Here is a 20030-nt window from a genome sequence, read left to right as displayed (position 1 = left end):
TGATAGAGTTGACGTGGATAGGCTTTTTCCATTGAGAGTGGGGAAGATTCAAACAAGAGGACATGAGTTTAGGGGTAACATGAGGGGGAACTTCTTTACTCAGAGAGTGGTAGCTGTGTGGAACGAGCTTCCAGCAGAAGTGGTTGAGGCAGGTTCAATGTTGTCGTTTAAAGTTAAATTGGATAGATATATGGACAGGAAAGGAATGGAGGGTTATGGGCTGAGTGCAGGTTGGTGGGACTAGGTGAGAGTAAGAGTTTGGCATGGACTAGAAGGGCTGAGATGGCCTGTTTTTGTGCTGTAATTGTTATATAGTTATATGAATGGAACATTGCACAGGAGTAAAATGTGACTTTGCTCTCATTTGTTTCAGGTTGTAGAGTACTGTACAAGTTAGATGACACTCTTTACCATTGCTACCCTTGATCCTTCTGTCATGTCTTTCAGTTTATACAAGGCTAGCAGAGATCATGGTCCTTGGCACAAGTTCATAACCTGCCTACCAGTACTAAACAGCTGATGAATGGTTATTAGCATCTGCCGCAGCTGAGCTGCAGGAAGGAAACTGAGTTCAGGTCATTGCAAAGGAAAATTCAGCCCCAGATGTCTTGTGCAGATTTTGTAGTTTGTAGCAATTTCCATCTCCCGCCTTTTAATTAAATGAGAGCTGTTGGAGATCTTACTACAACTATAAAGGATAGCTTTTTTTTTTATTTATCACATGTACATCAAAACATAAAGTGAAATGTATATCAGAGTCATAATAGAAACAGGCCACTTGGCCTATCTAGCTGTGCACAACTGTTACTCTGCCGAGTCCCATTGACTGGCACCTGGACCATAGCCCTCCATACCCCTCTCATCCATGTACTTAAACAAACTTCTCTTAAATGTGGAAATATTATTTGCGAAAGAAGCAACGTAACCAAACGATGTGCTGGGGGCAACCCACATGTTTGTAAAATACAAGTATTTTTCCATACAAGACTTTTAACACATTTGCACTTTCTGATAGGTCTGTTACTTTACTTTTATATTTCTCATTTGGAAAGCTTGGCATTGACTGGTGAATAAATTTGTAAAGTCTCACCTGTGATCTGTGAGATCCAAGCCGATGTGGTACTCTCAGGTCTGCTGGGCTTTTTTGGCTGCAAAAGATCCTTTTTAACAGATCCCTTTGTATCTGTTAAACTGCAGTGTTCATTACCAGAGTAGGAATTTCTCTTCATTATATTTCTGGTAAAGAAATAAAAATAGCTGACACTAAATCAAACTATGAATAGCTCGGCTTGTTTAAATGCAACATTTCATCCAAACACCATATAGATATTCAGAACATAGAACAATAGAGCACAGCACAGGCCTTTTTTGCCCATGTTATTGTGCTGACCTTTTAACCTGCTCCAAGATTAATCTAAGCCTTCCCCTCAACATAGACCTCCGTGTGCCTGTCTGAGCCTATAGAATCTCCCCAATATATTTGCCTCTACCATCACCCCTGGCAGTGCGTTCCATGCACCTGTAAAAGAAAACTTACCTCTTTCATCCCCCTAATCTTCACACTATCATCTTAAAACTATGCCTCTTCATACATCTAGGACCTGTGTGGCAGTACACCATGGGCCTGTGCTGATCTGAGAATAACAATCCTTTATCCAATTCTGTGAAGCTATCCCAATAATTTACAGCAAGACAGATGGCTACTGGATGTAATCTTCTAACATGCCTTTCCATATCCAAAATTGGCAAACTGCTAGGTTCAACTTGCTGCCAAAACCCTCATTCAGCTACTAATGCTGACAGGCTGGACTATTCTAACATTTTCCTCTCTGGCCTTTTAACTTCTACACTCTATAAATCTGAATTCATCCAAAACCCTGCTTTCTGTATCCACACCATCCATCGCCTTTGCACTGCTTAAATGACCATAATACATAGGAGCAGAATTAGGCCATTTGGCCCTCCGAGTCTGGTCTGCCATTTAATGATGGCTGATTTAGTATCCCATTCAGCCCATTGAGTCTTATTTATTATCCCTCTCAACCTCATTCTCCCACCTTCCCCCCATAGCTTTTGACACCCTTCTACAGATGGGACAGGATGGTGGCCAAAGAGATGGACGGGAGTGCAGTTTTTGCTCTTTCCCCCAATTACATACAAATTCTCTGAACTCCCTATATAAGGACACAAAATTTCTCAATATCATCTGCTGCATTTTGACTGGTTATATGCCACAAACTCTGGCTCTTAGTGAAGATGTTGCATGTTTTTCCATTGAAGCTTTTTCTGAGAGCTCCAGTGGCCCAGATTTAATCCTGACCTCTGGTGCCGTCAGTCTGGAGTTTGCGCATTCTTTCTATTACTATATTGGTTTACCAGGGTGCTCCAGTTTCCTTCCACATCCAAATGATGTACAGTAAAGCTCTGATAATCCCCTATCCGACTATTTGTAAATCCTAGTGGATCCACATCCAGCTGACTCCTACGCTCCCTCTGACACACTAGTGCCTTGGTTCCCACACTCCTCCTGACACACTGGGGCTCCAGTTCTCACACTTCCCTGGAAGACACTCATTAAACTCCCTTTAAACCCCCATTCCAATGTTCCCTTGAAAACTACCTGGTCTGTTTCTCACTCTTTATTTAACCTTACCATGTTTGCTATAAAATTTATTATACTGTGTAACATACTTTAAAAAAAATTTAAAAGGTGTCAGAGTACTAACAGGAATGCAAGGGTTTTAAGGTACTCAAGTTAAATGGCCACTGTTGATAATTCTGGTGTAGGCAAAAGGAAAAAAAAATCAAATGGGGTGTCGAGCATGTGCAAGAGAATAAGTTGTAGGCTTACAGGAAAGTAAGCTAGTATTTTCAAACTGGCCACCCCCTCTCCATGGTATGCATCAGTCAGAGCAGCCATATTGATGCCAAACCATCTGAGCTCTCAAGTTATAATAGTGTGCTGTTCAGGTCTGCAATTGTTGAGTAGTCTGTGAGTGTCTTACCATTACATGTCCTGAACATCATAATGTGCTATGAAAGTTGCCTGTGTATAGTTTGTTTTAAAACCTGAGAAGCAGTTGCACACCATTGACGTCAAGAGCTTCACAGAACAAGGTTTTGACCCACTGGTGAAGAGGATCAAGCATTGTTCTGTGGGAATTAATGTCCATGCAGATATGATAAACGTTTGGTGTAATCCAATTTGTAAATACAACAAAATCCAAAATAATTTGGACTTCAAAAGTCCCAGGTGTAGTGCGTTGGAGGAGATGGTGTGGAAAGGAAGTGAAATATTTCTGTTGACAGAAAATTATTATTCATTAATTTATTCCCTAAATACAATTTACAGGTTCCATCTGATATTCCTAACTTGCCCAATGGAAAGTCAGCTGAAATAACAGGATGGGAATGAATAAAGAACAAAAGTAACATTTCATCTTCAGTAAATGAGACTTATTAAGAAAGACACTATTAAAAAGGGTAATTGAATCTCAGATTAAAGGTAACCAGCTATGTCGGTTCTCTGTTTTGATTATTAAAAACAAATTTCTGAAATTCCTGCATGCTAACTAGTGTGAAGTATTTGCAGTTTTGGAATGCCACAGTTATGCAATCCCCAAGGTCAAGGACCGCAGTCACTGGGCCCCAAGGACAAGGGCCATTGAATCCCAATGAGGGTGGGGTAGGAAGAGGGTCTGTTTTGCTGTTGTTGTGTCTGTCTTGTTGTATGTTGGCATGCTGTAGTTTCTGAGTATGCACATCACTTAGTGGCATAGGTTATCAGAATTGTATTGTGCTCAATCAATGTTGCTCTATTATATCAGTCATTATCTTAAAAAATTGATTCAGAGTTTAACAAGATATTTTATTGTTTGTTAAATGGGCTCCAAGAATGCAAACTTTACCAATTACTAAATTGCGCTCATCCTTGATTTTAATTGTTCTTTTACTGAGCACTGTACTTTTATCGTTAACTAGAATTTCCTTCCTAAACCTTAATCACCTTTCTATGCTTATACTTCTTGATATCATCTTCCATAACTGAGTGTTGAAAGTAACAAAGTCAAGATGCTGGAGGAACTCCACAGGTCAGGCAGCATCTCTGGAGAAGAACAAAACTGATATTTCAGGCAGTCCTGATGAAGGGTCTTGGCCCAAAACATCAACTCTTTATTCCTCTCTATAGATGTTGCTTGACATGCTGAGTTCCTCCAGCATTTTGTGTGTGTTACTCTGATTTTCAGCATCTGCACAATGTCTTGTGTTTGTGAGTGTTGAAAGATACCTTTGTGATAATATTCTTGATAATCATCTCTGACTGTATTCCTATATTAGAAGATGCTACCAAAATTCAAGTTATTGTTAAATTCACTTAAGCCAACAAAAGGGACTAAATGATGTTTGAGAGAATTAAGGTGACAAAATTTCACCAAACTTGGTGGATTTATCCACAACATGGAAAGAGTACAGAAAAGATTTATGAGGATGTTACCGGGACTAGAGGGCCTGAGATATAGGAAGAGATTTGCCAGGCTAGATTTTTATTCCTTGGAATGCAGGAGAATGAGAGGCAACCATATATAGACATGTTTAAAATTACAAGAGGCATAGATATAGTGGATGGTAACAGTCTTTTCTCCAGAATAGGTGAGACCAAAACTAGGGGACACAGATTCAGGCTGAGAGGGGAAAGATTTAGAAGGGATCTGAGGGGCAACTTTTTCACGCAGAGAGTGGAGAGTATATGGAATGCGCTGTGAGAAAAGCACTCAGATAGGTACACGGGAGGGACGGGCATGCAGGGATATGGGCTGAACTCAGGAAATTGGGACCAGCCGCATGGACTGGTTGAACCAAAGGGCCTGCATCCGTGTCGTATTGCTCTCTGACTCCATAACAGACTCACCTAGATGAATTCGGCTTGGAGGATCTGTTGTCCACAGGAATTCTTCCTTCATTCATTGCAAAGAATTTGATCACTTCTTCTGTCAGTCCCACATTGTCCAGTTTTCCCTCACCTTCTGATTTAAGTTTATTCTTCTGCTGCTCATATTGCATGTCCAGTGCCAGCAGTCTTTGTCGACCAGAGTTCTTCAAGGTCATAAGCCTTTCATAGTACTGCTTGTTAAAATTTCCCTCATCTTGGCTTAGAAAATCCATTAATTCACCTTTGTTGCTCTTGCTGAGTTCAACATTGGGAGATTCATCATCTGAATCTGCACCAGTTTCAGGCATAACCTGGTTGAAGACCATACAGTATCATTTTACTAAAATTATTCATAAACTATCATTTTATTAAAATGTATTTATAGCATTTTAACCATATTGATCGATGTAGGACCTTTATAATTTTTTTTATTTTATTACAATAGACAATAGGTGCAGGATTAGGCTATTCAGCCCTTCGAGCCAGCACCACCATTCACTGTGATCATGGCTGATCATCCACAATCAGTACCCTTTTCCTGCCTTCTTCCCACATCCCTTGACTCTGCTATCTTTAAGAGCTCTATCTAACTCTTTCTTGAAAGAATCCAGAGAATTGGCCTCCACTGCCTTCTGAGGCAGAGCATTCCACAGATCCACAACCCTCTGTGTAAAAAAAGTTTTTCCTCAACTCCGTTCTAAATGGCCTACCCCTTATTCTTAAACTGTGGCCTCTGGTTCTGGACTCCCCCAACATCGGGAACATGTTTCCTGCCTCTAGCGTGTCCATTCCCTTAATAATCTTATATGTTTCAATCAGATCCCCTCTCATCCTTCTAAATTCCAGTGTATACAAGCCCAGTTGCTCCAATCTTTCAACATATGACAATCCCGCCATCCTGGGAATTAACCTCGTGAACCTCCGCTGCACTCCCTCAATAGCTAGAATGTCCTTCCTCAAATTTGGAGACCAAAACTGTACACAATACTCCAGGTGTGGTCACACCAGGGCCCTGTACAACTGTAGAAGAACCTCTTTGCTCCCATACTCAACTCCCCTTGTTATGAAGGCCAGCATGCCATTAGCTTTCTTCACTGCCTGCTGTACCTGCATGCTTACTTTCAGTGACTGATGAACAAGGACACCTAGATCTCGTTGTACTTCCCCTTTTCCTAACTTGACACCATTCAGATAGTAATCTGCCTTCCTGTTCTTATCACCAAAGTGGATAACCTCTCACTTATCCACATTAAACTGCATCTGTCACGCATCTGCCCACTCACCCAACCTGTCCAAGTCACCATGCATTCTCATAACATCTTTGTCACATTTCACACTGCCACCTAGCTTTCTGTCATCTGCAAATTTGCTAACGTTACTTTTAATCCCATCATCTAAATCATTCATGTATATTGTAAATAGCTGCGGTCCCAGCACCGAGCCTTGTGGTACCCCACTAGTCACTGCCTGCCATTCTGAAAAGGACCCATTAATCCCTACTCTTTGTTTCCTGTCCGCCAACCAGTTTTCTATCCATGTCAGTACCCTACCCCCAATACCATGTGCTCTAATTTTACACACTAACCTCCCATGTGGGACCTTATCAAAGGCTTTCTGAAAGTCCAGGTACATTACATCCACTGGCTCTTCCATGTTCATTTTCATAGTTACATCCTCAACAAATTCCAGAAGATTAGTCAAACATGATTTCCCCTTTGTAAATCCATGCTATATTACATATACTTATTACTTGTAGCTTGTGCATAACTAAACAACATCATAATAAAATTCAGCAACAATGGTCTACTATTTTGTACATTTAAGGGATTGCAAAATACAAATATATCTACCAAGGACCTTATAGGAATTTGTAGTTTTTGGGCAAAAATTGAATTCCAGAAGTTGTCAGGAATAGTATATGGCTCAGTAACAATGACATCAGACTAGGTCGCAAGTTCAAAGTCTAAATTTGGCAAATTATGAATGTAGCCTAGTAGCTTTGAGCTGATGGCAGAATAAATTGACTTTGAGAGATGAAAGAATGTTGTAAAAAGGATGTGCTCCTGCCCTGTCCGCATTTGAATGACCTAGATTCAACTTGCTCGTATATGCAGTTGATTATTTGTATGCTGACAGTAAGTTGTGATACACAATAAATAACTCATCGTAGTGTCACATTTAAACCTATGTACAAGTTGATTTGGTTCAAAAATTTACTTGTGCCATCCTATAAAGTGCAATTATGAGAATTGGGGGTTACTTTTTGGATCAACCTAACCACAAAAAGGGAGGAGCCAGGCTTAACAAACAGTTACCAATCTATAGATAGTCTACCTCACCTTGACAGGAAGTACACGTTTAACCAAAGAGGGATATTGTAGAATTCATATAAAGTCTCAGTTTGCAAACCTGTAAACATCAAATGACCTTTGGTCTTAGACTTCTCTACTCTGAGAAAATTCGTTGTGAATTGACGGTGACAATTCACTTTATCTACGAATAACCCTCAATTTTATAAACCCCTATACCAGTGATTTCCCAACCTCTTTTATGCCATGGACCAATACCATTAAATGGGTCATAGACTCCTGATTGGGGGCCCCTGCCCTATACAGTCACCCCTCACCCTCCTTTGATCCAGGGAGAATAATCCTAGTTTGTCCAGTCTCTCTTTAGAGGGCACAGTTTAAGGTGAAAGATTCAAGGGGAATCTGAGGAGCAAGCTTTTCCACACAGAGGGTGGTGAGTATATGGAATAATCTGCCAGAGGAAGTGGTAGAGGCACGTATAATTACAACATTTAAAAGACATTTGGACAGGTACATGGGTGGAAAAGTTTTGAGCCATATGACCGAAAGTGCAGCTAAATGGGATTGGCTCAGTTAGACAACTTGGTTTGCATGGATGAGTTTGGCCGAAGGGCCTATTTCTGTGCTCTATAACTCTAATACCACAGCAGATCAGCACAGGCCCATGGCAGAATTCTAAGGTGACTGGAGGAGAGTATAAGGGGAATGTTTGAGGTCAGTTTTTTTTTAAAAACACAAAGTCTTGTAGGCTCCACAGAGTTGATGCAGGGTCAACGTTTTCTCTAGAGACACAAGACAATGCAGGTGCTGCAATCTTAAAGAGAAAATAAACAAACAAACCGATGACGGCCTGCAGTGGGTACAATTTTCATCTCTTTAACTTAAAAAGAATGGCAGGGGTTCCCAACATTTTTTTAATGCCATGGATCCCTAGGATTGACTGTGGGATCTGTGGAGCCCAGGTTAGGAACCCCTGGAGGGAATTTAGCAAAGCTTCTCCAGACTGGTTCCTGGGTTAGAGGATCTCATGTACGAGGACAGAATGAGCAGGCTCGGCCTCTGTTCCCCAGAGGTTAAAATGATAGATGACTTCAATACAATTCTCACAAAGCTCACCAAGTTTGATACAGGGAGGAGGCCTACCATGGTTAAGGAGTCTAGAATAAGAGGGTCACAGTCTGAAAGTAGGAGACCAGACGTTAAGGACTGATAAAGGTACGGTCTTCACTTGGAAGGCAGTGAGTATCAAGAGTTCTTTATCCATTAAGATTGTAGCGGTTTAAACATTCAAAATAGAGAGACAGATATCTGAATATAAAAATACTCAAGTGATATGAGAATTGAGGTAGTGAATGATTAGACATGAACTTGTTTGAAGGGTCAAATTGTCTACAACTGCTTTTTATGCTCTTCTGCATATTTGCATGTTCTTTGGAGGAATTATTTCAGATTATCCCCAAATATCAGGGAGAGACTGAGCAACAAAACATCCTGTGCTTTAACGGAGATGCAAGAGTCTACAGATACTGGTATCTGAAGCAACAAACAATTAGCTGGTGGAAATCAGTAGGCCGGACAGCATCTGTAGAGGAAAATGGACAATTGATGTTTAAAGTTGAGACCCTTCTTCCAGACTAGCGAAGGGTGTTGACGCGAAACATCAACTGTCCGTTTCCCTTCACAGATGCTGCCTGTTCACTGATTTCCTACAGTAGGTTGTTTGTTATAGTCGATGTTTAAAGACAAGACCCTTCATCTGGACTAGTTGAAAGGACTTGACCAAAATGCCAACTGTTCATTTCCCTCACGGATGCTGCCGGTCTGCTGATTTCCGGTAGTAGATTGCTTGTTGAATATAGTTTAAGACAGCCAACTCCACCTTTCAGATGTTACAACTGCCACATTGAAGAGGAAGAGCTTAGAGTGTTATGGGCTGAACACGAGCAAGCAGGGAGGATCCTGTGCTCGGTGTAGACCATTTGAGCAGAAGAGTCTTTGGAAGTTGCAGCAAGTCAAGGGTTAGGATGATGTGCTAACTGAGAAAGTGTGCAGACATTGTACAGTCACACAAGTAGAACACTACCTCACTTTTTAATATATTTTTTGTTTTTGCATGATTTCTAATCTACTCAATATACATATATTGCAATTGATTTATTTATTACACCCTATCCTCGTTATATGTGTCTTCAGACTATGCGAATTCAGTTATGCGAGGAACCTATTTCTACCAACGTCTCGTTATATGTGTCCAAAATTCACAGTTATGCGAGGAGCACTGCCTTCCTGCCAATACAAGTCACGTGCGCGTGCTTCACAGTCTCACTGTTGGGACGAGAAGCACCACTTTCCCACCAATTCAAGTCAGGTGCGCGCACCTCACAATTTCACTCCCACCACTCTCGCATTGGTTTTGACAAGGTGTGGATGCACGATCTTAAACTTTTGTTGGTTTTAGCTACAGTGCAGTGATTTTATGCTTGAAATATTTAACTATGCCTCCTAAGTGTCCGATGTCATGTCTTGGACTGTCAGCAGAGCAGCAGAGAACTGCTTTAACACTTGAAAAAAAGTTGGAAATTATAAACAGCGCAGCATCAGCTGAAGGTAACACAGCTCTGGGATGCTACTGCCAGGAACAGAATCTTGCCTTTAAAGTTCTTTTATTGCTTGACAATGCGCCAGCCTATCCTAAACATTTGGACAGCATTCATCCTAACATAACAGTGCGTTTCCCACCGCCTAACACAACATCGCTGATTCAACCACTTGAACGGTGTGATCCACATTCAAGGTGTATGTTTTATTTTTCGGGGAACTATCTCTCAGATGCTGCAAGCAACAGACGATTTTGAAAATCCCGGGAGTTTACCAACAGTGAGGGAATGGTGGAAGTCGGAACACTTGGCACAAATGGCAATGGACATGGGCCCAAGTTTAGAACGGAGTCAGCATTTCAGTTGTTCCCTGCCGTCAACCCTTCTTCCCTACAAGCAAATTTATGCTGAAAAACAAAATGCTGCCAAGCAAACAACCCTCACCACTTTATGCAAATCACTGTAACCTTCTGCTGCCGGCAATTCTAAGAGTTCTGTGAGTCTTCCTTCACCCCTTGCTGTGCTTGATATTATCCTGACGACTACAACCATCCACCTTATCCACGTAAAGCTGCCCGACACCACAACAACCACTCATCTCCCAGAGTGATCACACCTGCCACAAAATGTCGCTGTCTACAGGTGAGGTGCCGGAGGATTGGAGAGTGGCTCATGTCGTTCCGTTGTTTACAAAAGGATCGAAAAGTAATCCAGGAAATTATAGGCCAGTAAGTTTAACGTCGGTAGTAGGTAAGTTATTGGAGGGAGTACTAAGAGACAGAATCTACAAGCATTTGGATAGACTGGGACTTATTAGGGAAAGTCAACATGGCTTTGTGCATGGTAGGTCATGTTTGACCAATCTACTGGAGTTTTTCGAGGAGGTTACCAGGAAAGTGGATGAAGGGAAGGCAGTGGATATTGTCCACATGGACTTCAGTAAGGCCTTTGACAAGGTCCCGCATGGGAGGTTAGTTAGGAAAATTCAGTCGCTAGGTATACATGGAGAGGTGGTAAATTGGATTAGACATTGGCTCGATGGAAGAAGCCAGAGAGTGGTGGTAGAGAATTGCTTCTCTGAGTGGAGGCCTGTGACTAGTGGTGTGCCACAGGGATCAGTGCTGGGTCCATTGTTATTTGTCATCTATATCAATGATCTGGATGATAATGTGGTAAATTGGATCAGCAAGTTTGCTGATGATACAAAGATTGGAAGTGTAGTAGACAGTGAGGAAGGTTTTCAGAGCCTGCAAAGGGACTTGGACCAGCTGGAAAAATGGGCTAAAAAATGGCAGATGGAGTTTAATACTGACAAGTGTGAGGTATTGCACGTTGGAAGGACAAACCAACGTGGAACATACAGGGTTAATGGTAAGGCACTGAGGAGTGCAGTGGAACAGAGGGATCAGGGAATACAGATACAAAATTCCCTAAAAGTGGCGTCACAGGTAGATAGGGTCGTAAAGAGAGCTTTTGGTACATTGGCCTTTATTAATCAGAGTATTGAGTATAAGAGCTGGAATGTTATGATGAGGTTGTATAAGGCATTGGTGAGGCCGAATCTGGAGTATTGTGTTCAGTTTTGGTCACCAAATTACAGGAAGGATATAAATAAGGTTGAAAGAGTGCAGAGAAGGTTTACAAGGATGTTGTCGGGACTTGAGAAACTCAGTTACAGAGAAAGGTTGAATAGGTTGGGACTTTATTCCCTGGAGCGTAGAAGAATGAGGGGAGATTTGATAGAGGTATATAAAATTATGATGGGTATAGATAGAGTGAATGTAAGCAGGCTTTTTCCACTGAGGCAAGGGGAGAAAAAAACCAGAGGACATGGGTTTAGGGTGAGGGGGGAAAAGTTTAAAGGGAATATTGGGGGGGGTGCTTCTTCACACAGAGAGTGGTGGCAGTATGGAATGAGCTGCCAGACGAGGTGGTAAATACGGGTTCTTTTTTAACATTTAAGAATAAATTGGACAGATACATGGATGGGAGGTGTATGGAGGGATATGGTCTGTGTGCAGGTCAGTGGGACTAGGCAGAAAATGGTTTGGCACAGCCAAGGGCCAAAAAGCCTATTTCTGTGCTGTAGTTTCTATGGTTTCTCTGTTGGTGAGTACTGTACACCAGAGGATGTTAACTTTCTATGATTTATTACCTTAAATTGATTAAATATAATACAAATGTTGTCTTGTAGTACTGCTTTTGTGTTGTATTGGTATGAAAATGTGAATAAATTACAGATATAACATATTTAGGAAGCCCTCTGGAACACATCCCTATTTTCTCCATTTAAATAATTATTCATAGTATGCAATTTCACATTATGTGTCAACTTCGAGGAATGTATCCCTCGCATATAACGAGGATAGGGTGTATTATATTTTGTTTTTTTTCCCTTCTATACTATGTATTGCATTGTGCTGCTGCTGCTAAGTTAACATAAAATTTCATGTCACATGCCAGTGATAATAAACCTGATTCTGATTACCTATCTCCATTTTACACAGCCTTTTGTTCATGCCTGGAATCCAAGATCATCAGACATACAGTGCTAAGTCAATACAAGGAAGCAAATGATGGATCATCGACTCATTCCACCATATTCAGGAACTGTTATTGCCCCTCAACCATCAGGCTCTTGAACCAGTGAGGATAACTTCAGTCACCCATCACTGAACTGTTCCCACAACCAATGGACTCACTTTCAAGGGCTCTTCCTCTCATGATATAAACATTTGTTGCTTATTTATTTATTATTTCTTTTTATTGTCTTTTACATATTGTTTGTCTGTCTTGTTGGGTGTTGTCTTTCATTGATTCTGTTATGTTTCTTGGATTTACTGAGTATGGCTGCAAGACGCCGGCCCCCTAAGCCTGAGTCGACGTAGCAGTGTAGTAGTAGCTGCAAGAAAACAAATCTCTGGGTTTGTATATGATGACAAGTACATATGGTGATAATACATTTACTTTGAACTTCAAATCTAAGTTACTATTAGCCATTAACCATAATTTTATTGATTATTAACAGCTGGAAAAGGTATTGTGAATAGTGTTTACATATGCAAATAACGCAATTGAGAAGCGCACAAAGTTTCTATTGCATCAATATTTACAAAAATTGTCAAATGTAATCCGAATTTTCAGCACAGATAGATTAAGTGTGATTCAGGAACGAATGAATGTTGTCAGAGTCCAGATAATCGGAGATGAGAGGCCTGTATTCTATGACTCCATGAGATCAAAATTGTACACAATATTTCCGCTATTTGTAGCAACCCAGTGGCATCCAGAATTGTCCATCTCCGTTTTGAATATAATCGAAGAGTTGGTCTGCACAACCCACGGGGTGAAGATTTCTAGGGAGCTGCGTGCGTTGTAGCACTGGAGACAGGTGTAGCCGGTTGCCTGTACACACTCTCCGGTCCCAACCGAACCAGCGGAGCCGTGACGCTGTTACCATAGCAACCGGGAACGGCGGCGGCGGCGGCGGCGGGCGGCCGAGTAGGTAAAGCCAGAGCGAACTGCCGGCGCCCAGCGTTGCCCGGCAGTCGGCGGGCGATGCCGCTTAGTGGAGGCTCGTAACGGGTTTAACTCCGCTCCAGAACCCCCGAGGCCCAAAGCGCATTAGATCGTCTCCCGGCCAGACGCCCCACTCACCTCAAGCCACCCGCCATCTCCTACCGAGAACTCCGTTTGCCCCGAGTCAGGCGGCCAATCCTGGCGTCGGGGATGCCTTTCCAGAGGGGTGTCCGTGGAGAACGCGGTGCCGAGAGACCCGGGCATCTTTCAGGCACCAGGCCAGTGGGCCACGGAGTCCGAACCCAAGCACTGCTAAACTGATTGGAGGATAATGGTGCAGCGGCAATCGCTGATTGGACAAGTTAGATGTCAGTTTTAGAGTAACCCCGCCTAATCCCTATGCGATTCGTAATTCACGATGTTCGGAGTATACTGTAATTGTCCTGTGAGTTTGTAAAGGTAAATTGCTGCTCATACCACCAACCGTGAAAAATTAAACATAACTTTAAGGATCATTGATTTTAAAGGGAAGAGATAATGATTGAAATGGGTGGCAGAAGAGATTACCTGTCAAAAGAAATAATCCAGCAAGGTAAAAGAGGATTACAATGAGACACAAAAAAAGAAACAACAGTGTATTTGTTGAGGTGTGAACGGGATTAGCAAAATGTTTATTTGGGATGATTAATCCAACTGCAGAAACTGAAAATCTGAAATCTGAACAGTAAATACTAAGTAGGTTAAGTAGCCTTTTATTTTTATTAAGAGACACCGCGCTGAACAGGCCATATGGCCCAACGAGTCCAGCAATCCACCCATTTAACACGAGACTAATCACGGAACAATTTACAATGACCGCTTAGCCTACTAACTGGTATGTCTTTGGAATGTGGAAGGAAACCCACGGGGAGAAAGTGATAAAGGCGCTGGAATTGAACTCCGAATTCCGAAACGGCCCCAGTTGTAATAGCGTTAGATAAAATTGGATTAGTTTATTATCACGATAATGAAAATCCTTGTTTTCCTGAAGCTCACAAAGTAAACATTATGTAAGGTTGAACACAAAGATGAGCCCAAAAAATAACAGAGTAACCCAACGGTTGTCGTGCAATCTGAAATAAGACCATAAAACACGGGAGCAAATTAGGCCGTTCAGCCCATCGAATCTTCTCCCCATTCCATCATGGCTGACCCTGGATCCCACTCAACCCCATACTCCTGCCTTCTCACCATATCCTTTGATGCCCTGACTGATCAGGAAACTATCAACTTCTGCCTCCAATATACCCAAGGACTTGGCCTCCACCACAGTCTGTGGCAGAGCATTCCACAGATTCACTTGTCTCTGGCTAAAAAAATTTCCTTATCTCTGTTCTAAAAAGTCGTCCCCTCCCTCTGTTTTTGAGGCTGTGCCCTCTAGTTCTGGATACCCCCACCATAGGATGCATCCTCTTCACATCCACCTTATCTAATCCTCTCAACACTTGGTGGGTTTCAATATGATTCCCCCCACCCCCACCCGACACATACATACACACACACATTCTTCTAAATTCCAGTGAGTATAGGCCCAAAGCTGCTAAATGCTCCTCGTATATTAACCCCTTCATTCCCAGAATAATCCTTGTGGACCTCATCTGGACTCTTTCCAATGACAACACATCCTTTCTGAGATACACGGTCCAAAATTGTTGATAATACTCTGGTGCAGCCTGTCTCATGTCTTATAAAGCCTCAGCATTATCTCCTTGCTTTTATATTCTATTCTCCTTGAAATAAATGCCAACATTGCATTTGCCGCCTTCACCACAGACTCAACCTGTAAATAGTCATAGTCATACTTTATTGATCCCGGGGGAAATTGGTTTTCGTTACAGTTGCACCATAAATAGTAAATAGTAATATAACCATAAATAGAAAATTAACCTTCTGGGAGTCTTGTATAAGAACTCCTAAGTCCCTCTGCACCTCTGATGTTTGAACCTTCTCCCCATTTAGGTAAGAGCCTGCACTATTGTTCCTTTTACCAAAATGCTTTGTCGTAAATTTCACAACAATGTATTCCATCTGCCATCTTTTTGTCCATTCTTTCAATTTGTCTAAGTCCTGTTGCAATCACATTGCTTCCTCAGCACTATCTACACCTCCACCTATCTTCATATCATCCACGAACTTTTGCCATAAAGCCATCGATCACATTATCTAAATCACTGAAAATGTGAAAAGCAGCAGTCCCAATAGTGATCCCTGAGGAACACAACTAGTCACTGGCAGCCAACCAGAAAAGCCCCCCTTTATTCCCACTCATTGTCTCCTGCCTGTCAGCCATTTCTCTATCCATGCCAGTATCTTTCCTGTAACACCATAGGATTTTATCTTCTTAAACAGCCTCAGGTGTGGCACCTTATCAAATGCCTTCTGAAAATCCAAGTAAATGACATCCACTGCCTCTCCTTTGTCTGACCTACTTGTTACTTCCTTGAAGAACTCTAATCGATTTGTCAGGCAAGATTTCTCTTTACAGAAACCATGCTGACTTAGACTTATTTTATCATTAGTCTCCAAGTACCCTGAAACTTCATCCTTAATAATAGACTCCAACACTTTCCCAACCACAGAGGTTAGGTTAACTGGCCTATAATTTCCTTTCTTTTGAATTCCTCCCTTCTTAAAGGGTGGTGTGACATTTGCAATCTTCCAGTCCTTCAGGATCATGCCAGAATCAAGTGATTCTTGAAAGATCATGACCAATGCATCTGTTATATCTCCAGCAACAGCTGTCAGGACTCTGAGATGTAGTCCATCTGGTCCAAGACCTTTGAGTTTGCCTAGAACTTTTTCCTTTGTAATAGCGATGACACTCACAGACCTCTGGCACACTGCTAGTGTCTTCCACAGTTAAGGCTGACGCAAGGTACTCATTAACTTCATCTGCCATTTCTTTGTCCTCCATTACTACCGCACCAGCATCATTTTCCAGTGGTCCAATATAAAACTCTCACCTCCCTTTTACTCTTTATATAACTGAAAATAACTTTTAGTATCCTGCTTTATATTATAGGCTAGTTTGCCCTCATATTTCATCTTTCTCCTTCTTATGACTTTTTTAGTTGCCTTTTGTTGGATTTTAAAAGCTTCTCAATCATCCAACTTCCTACTCACTTTTGCAACCTTATATACCTTTTCCTTGATTTTTATGCAGTCGTTAACTTGCCTTGTCAGTCACGGTTGCCTATCCCTGCCATTTGAGAACAACTTCTTCTGTATCTATCCTACACCTTGTGAACTATTCCCAGAAACTTCAGCCATCTCTGCTCTGCCATCATTCCTGCATCTGCTGGAATTGAACCTGGGTCACCTGTATTGCAAAGTGTTGTGCTAACCATTACACTACCGTGCCAATGTATGGGTTAGGGTTAGTAAATTGTTGCCACCAGATAGAGGTACTAATTTGATTTGACACATTTCACTTTATCATTTTCCTGTGACAAATAAAGCTAATCTCTCTTGTCATTGATAATGAGTCTAAATTCTGGAAACTTTGTCCTCAGCAGTATTGCGTGAGCACTTTCAGAAAATTGAGTGTAGTAAATCAATAATGAATCTCACCAGCACCTTCTCAAGTCATGGGCAAAAAACGCTAGCCTTTTGGTGTTGCTCAGATTCCAATAAATCAATAAATAAAAACATGGTCACCATTTGTTATAACACAGGAGGCCCATCTAGTCCTTGTCAGAATCAGACGAGAAGTGCAAGACATAAAAAGTACTAGAAGAGTCAACTTAAGAAAATATAAATAAATGGTGCAAGATAGCGAGGTGGTGTGTTCATGGGCCATTCGAAGATCTGATGGCGGAGGGGAAAAGGCTGTTCCCTAAAAGGTTTAGTCTTCAGGCTCCTGTACTTACTCTTTGATGATGGCAATGAGAAGAGGGCAAGTCTTGGGTGGTGGGGGTCCTTAAAATGGATGTCACCTTTTTGAGACACTGCTCCTTGAAGATGTCCTGGTTGCTGGGGAGGCTGGTACCCATGATGGAGCTGTCTGAGTTTACAACCCTCTGCAGCTTTATCCGACCCTGTGTATTAGTGCCACCATAGGACTGGTGAGAGGTCAGCCGCCAGTGCAGCAATTCCATCAGCTCTTCTCCCTCTCTTCCTTTTTCCCTTGTAGCCTCATAACTTATTCTCCCTCACAGACCCATAATCTTTTCTTTCTTTCTGGCACTCTGTCCTAGAGGGTAACTTACAGTTTCAAATTAAGTCCCAGCACATTTTTGAGGTGTGGGAGAAAACTGGGGCACCCAGAGGAAATCCACATGGTTGCAGAGAAAATATACAAACTCCATGTCGAGAGCACCCAAGATCAGGATCGAATCTAAGTTTTCAGTACTGTGAGGATGTAAATAGCAAAGAGATAATCAAACAGATGATTTACTCTGGCAGTGGGTTGAGATATGAATATTACCCAGAAAAACAGAGAGAAATGTCGTGTTCTTTGAGATAGTGTATTGCTATCCCTCCCCCCCATTCTCGCTCTCTCTCTCTCTCACCCCCCTTTTCCCCCACTCACTCTCCCCAATTCCTCTCCTTCCTCTCTCCCTCTCTTCCCCTCTCCCTCCCTGCTCTATGTGTGAGTTTTCATGCACGGTTTGACCAGAGTATTGATTTAAATGAGCAATTTTTCCAAGGTTAAATTTATATGCTGTATAAAACAATAACCCTTAAAAACACAGGTATGCACTCCTCTTCAGTGTGTAATCAACATAGCAAGAACTGGCAATCAAACAACAAAATCATTGTAGGTAAAACATATTAGAGACATGGTATTTAGTGTTATGGAACGAAAAAAGCCATTTTCTTTATTATGCCTTTGCTGTTTTTTTGAAAAAAAAACTGTCCAATTTAGACCAACGTTTCTCCATGGCCTCACAGATTAGTTCCTTTCAATCCATTTCCAAGTGTTTTGTAAAACTGAATTCTTCCAGATTTGACAAATTTAACAGACATGTATTTAAGAGGATGATGTAAACAAGTGAATAAGGTATCATTATTTTTGAACTTAATTTTGAATTAAGGTTAAATCTTGCAAAGGAGTTGGTGGTGACTTCAGGAAGGTGAAAACTACAGAGCATTATGGACAATCTCTCTCACCCCCTTACTGATACTGGACAAACAGAGGAGCACATTCAGTGACAGGCTGATTCCACTGAGGTGCACCACTGAACGCCACAGGAGATCCTTTCTCCCTGTTGCTATAAGACTCTACAACTTCTCCTTAAGTATATAGGTGCATGGATTCATCATTGCAATCATCTGTATTTTGCAGTATTACTTTTTAATGCACATTTTGTATTTTTGCACCTCAATGTTTTGTTTTTTGTGGTTTAAGGTATATATTTCTGACTGAGAAACCTTGCAACAACAATTTCCTTCAAGATAAAGTTAATCTTACCTTTATTTTGTCATGTCAGTTATGTATAAATTACATAAATTTAAGCTAACGTACTGCTGTGTACATACATCTATTGATGCTTCTGGACACATCTTCAGTGATGTTCCTGGAATCATCAGGTGTTTCGGGTCTTTCAACATCATACAACCTCCTCCAGGTGACCCAGCCGGGGCTGATCAGACCCCAGCTTGTGTCCAGATGGCTAGCTACTTATGACTCCATGGCTCCCCTCTTTTGAGCCACAGCCATCTTGAGGCCCTCTCTGCCGCATCGGTGGTACTGTGGATGGCTCTCCTTTTCCTCTCTCCCTCGATGCCCAAAATGCTGAAGGCTCTAACTAAAGAACGGGCTATGAATCCCCTACAACCAACCTCCACTGGGAGACACCTCGCACTCCATCCAGCCTGCTGATAGTTGCTGACCAGTCCTGCGTACTTGGAGAGCTTCCTTTCAAAGGCCTCCTCCAAGCTATCTTCCCATGGAACTGTCAGCTCCGGCAGCACCACTTGCTTAGTAGACTCAGACACTAGGACAATGTCTGGTCGCAGGGTGGTGGCTGTGATATGGTTGGGGAACTTCAGCTGCCCTTCAAGGGCCACCAACAGCTGCCAGTCCCTTGCAGAGGTCAGAATGCCTGCAGATGTTCTTTTGGCAGGTATTGGCTGGTCCCCAGCTCTGACAAAGGCAATGGTCTGCTTGGCGGGTCGGGACCGCTTCGCCCCCTCAACTCCTGCGCTGACGGCTTCAGCGATGGTCTTCGGGACCTGATCATGCCTCCACCTGTACCGTCCCTCACCAAGTGCCCTTGTTCAGCTGCTGAGGATGTGCTCCAGGGTTCCTCGCTTGGAGCACAGTGGGCATGCAGATGACTCTGCCTTGCCCCATGTGTGCAGGTTTGATGGGCTTGGAAGCACATCGTACACTGCCTGGATGAGAAATTGGATGTGGTGTGGTTCGGCTCTCCAAAGATCAGCCCAGGTCACTTTCCTCTCAACCGCATTCTCCCATCTTGTCCTAACTTATATTTATGTTTGTAATATACTATGACATTGATGAAATCTTCTAATTTTCATGGTATTTACGTCCTGTATATGTATACCTATGACAGTAAACCTACATTGTTATGATCTTGCACTTTATCTTCTACCTGCACTGTACTTTATCTGTAGTTATTAGGTTTCATGCTGTCTTCTGTTAATGTTTTATCTTGTTCGATCTCAGTG

The 20030-nt window shown here is 42.0% G+C and overlaps 1 protein-coding gene across 2 annotated transcripts in view; it reads right to left on the bottom strand.

The window, feature by feature from the left end:
• fam161b (FAM161 centrosomal protein B) overlaps positions 1–13729 on the bottom strand; it is a 54647-nt gene extending 40918 nt beyond the window's left edge. Inside the window, exons 1-3 of one of the 2 annotated variants that reach the window (XM_063044348.1) lie at positions 13494–13729; positions 4910–5241; positions 1091–1236 (exon numbers count right to left, since the gene is read on the bottom strand). In XM_063044348.1, coding sequence (XP_062900418.1) covers positions 1091–1236; positions 4910–5241; positions 13494–13619 — 604 coding nt within the window. In that variant the 5' untranslated portion in view covers positions 13620–13729. The remainder of the gene's footprint in view (positions 1–1090; positions 1237–4909; positions 5242–13493) is intronic. The other variant, XM_063044340.1, reaches the window with a different exon arrangement.
• Positions 13730–20030: the final 6301 nt, after the last annotated feature.

Source organism: Mobula hypostoma, chromosome 1 (assembly GCF_963921235.1).
Source record: "Mobula hypostoma chromosome 1, sMobHyp1.1, whole genome shotgun sequence".
Lineage (NCBI taxonomy): Eukaryota > Metazoa > Chordata > Chondrichthyes > Myliobatiformes > Myliobatidae > Mobula > Mobula hypostoma.
Note: the sequence above shows the minus strand (reverse complement) of the source record. Positions and strands in the feature narration are given on the sequence as shown.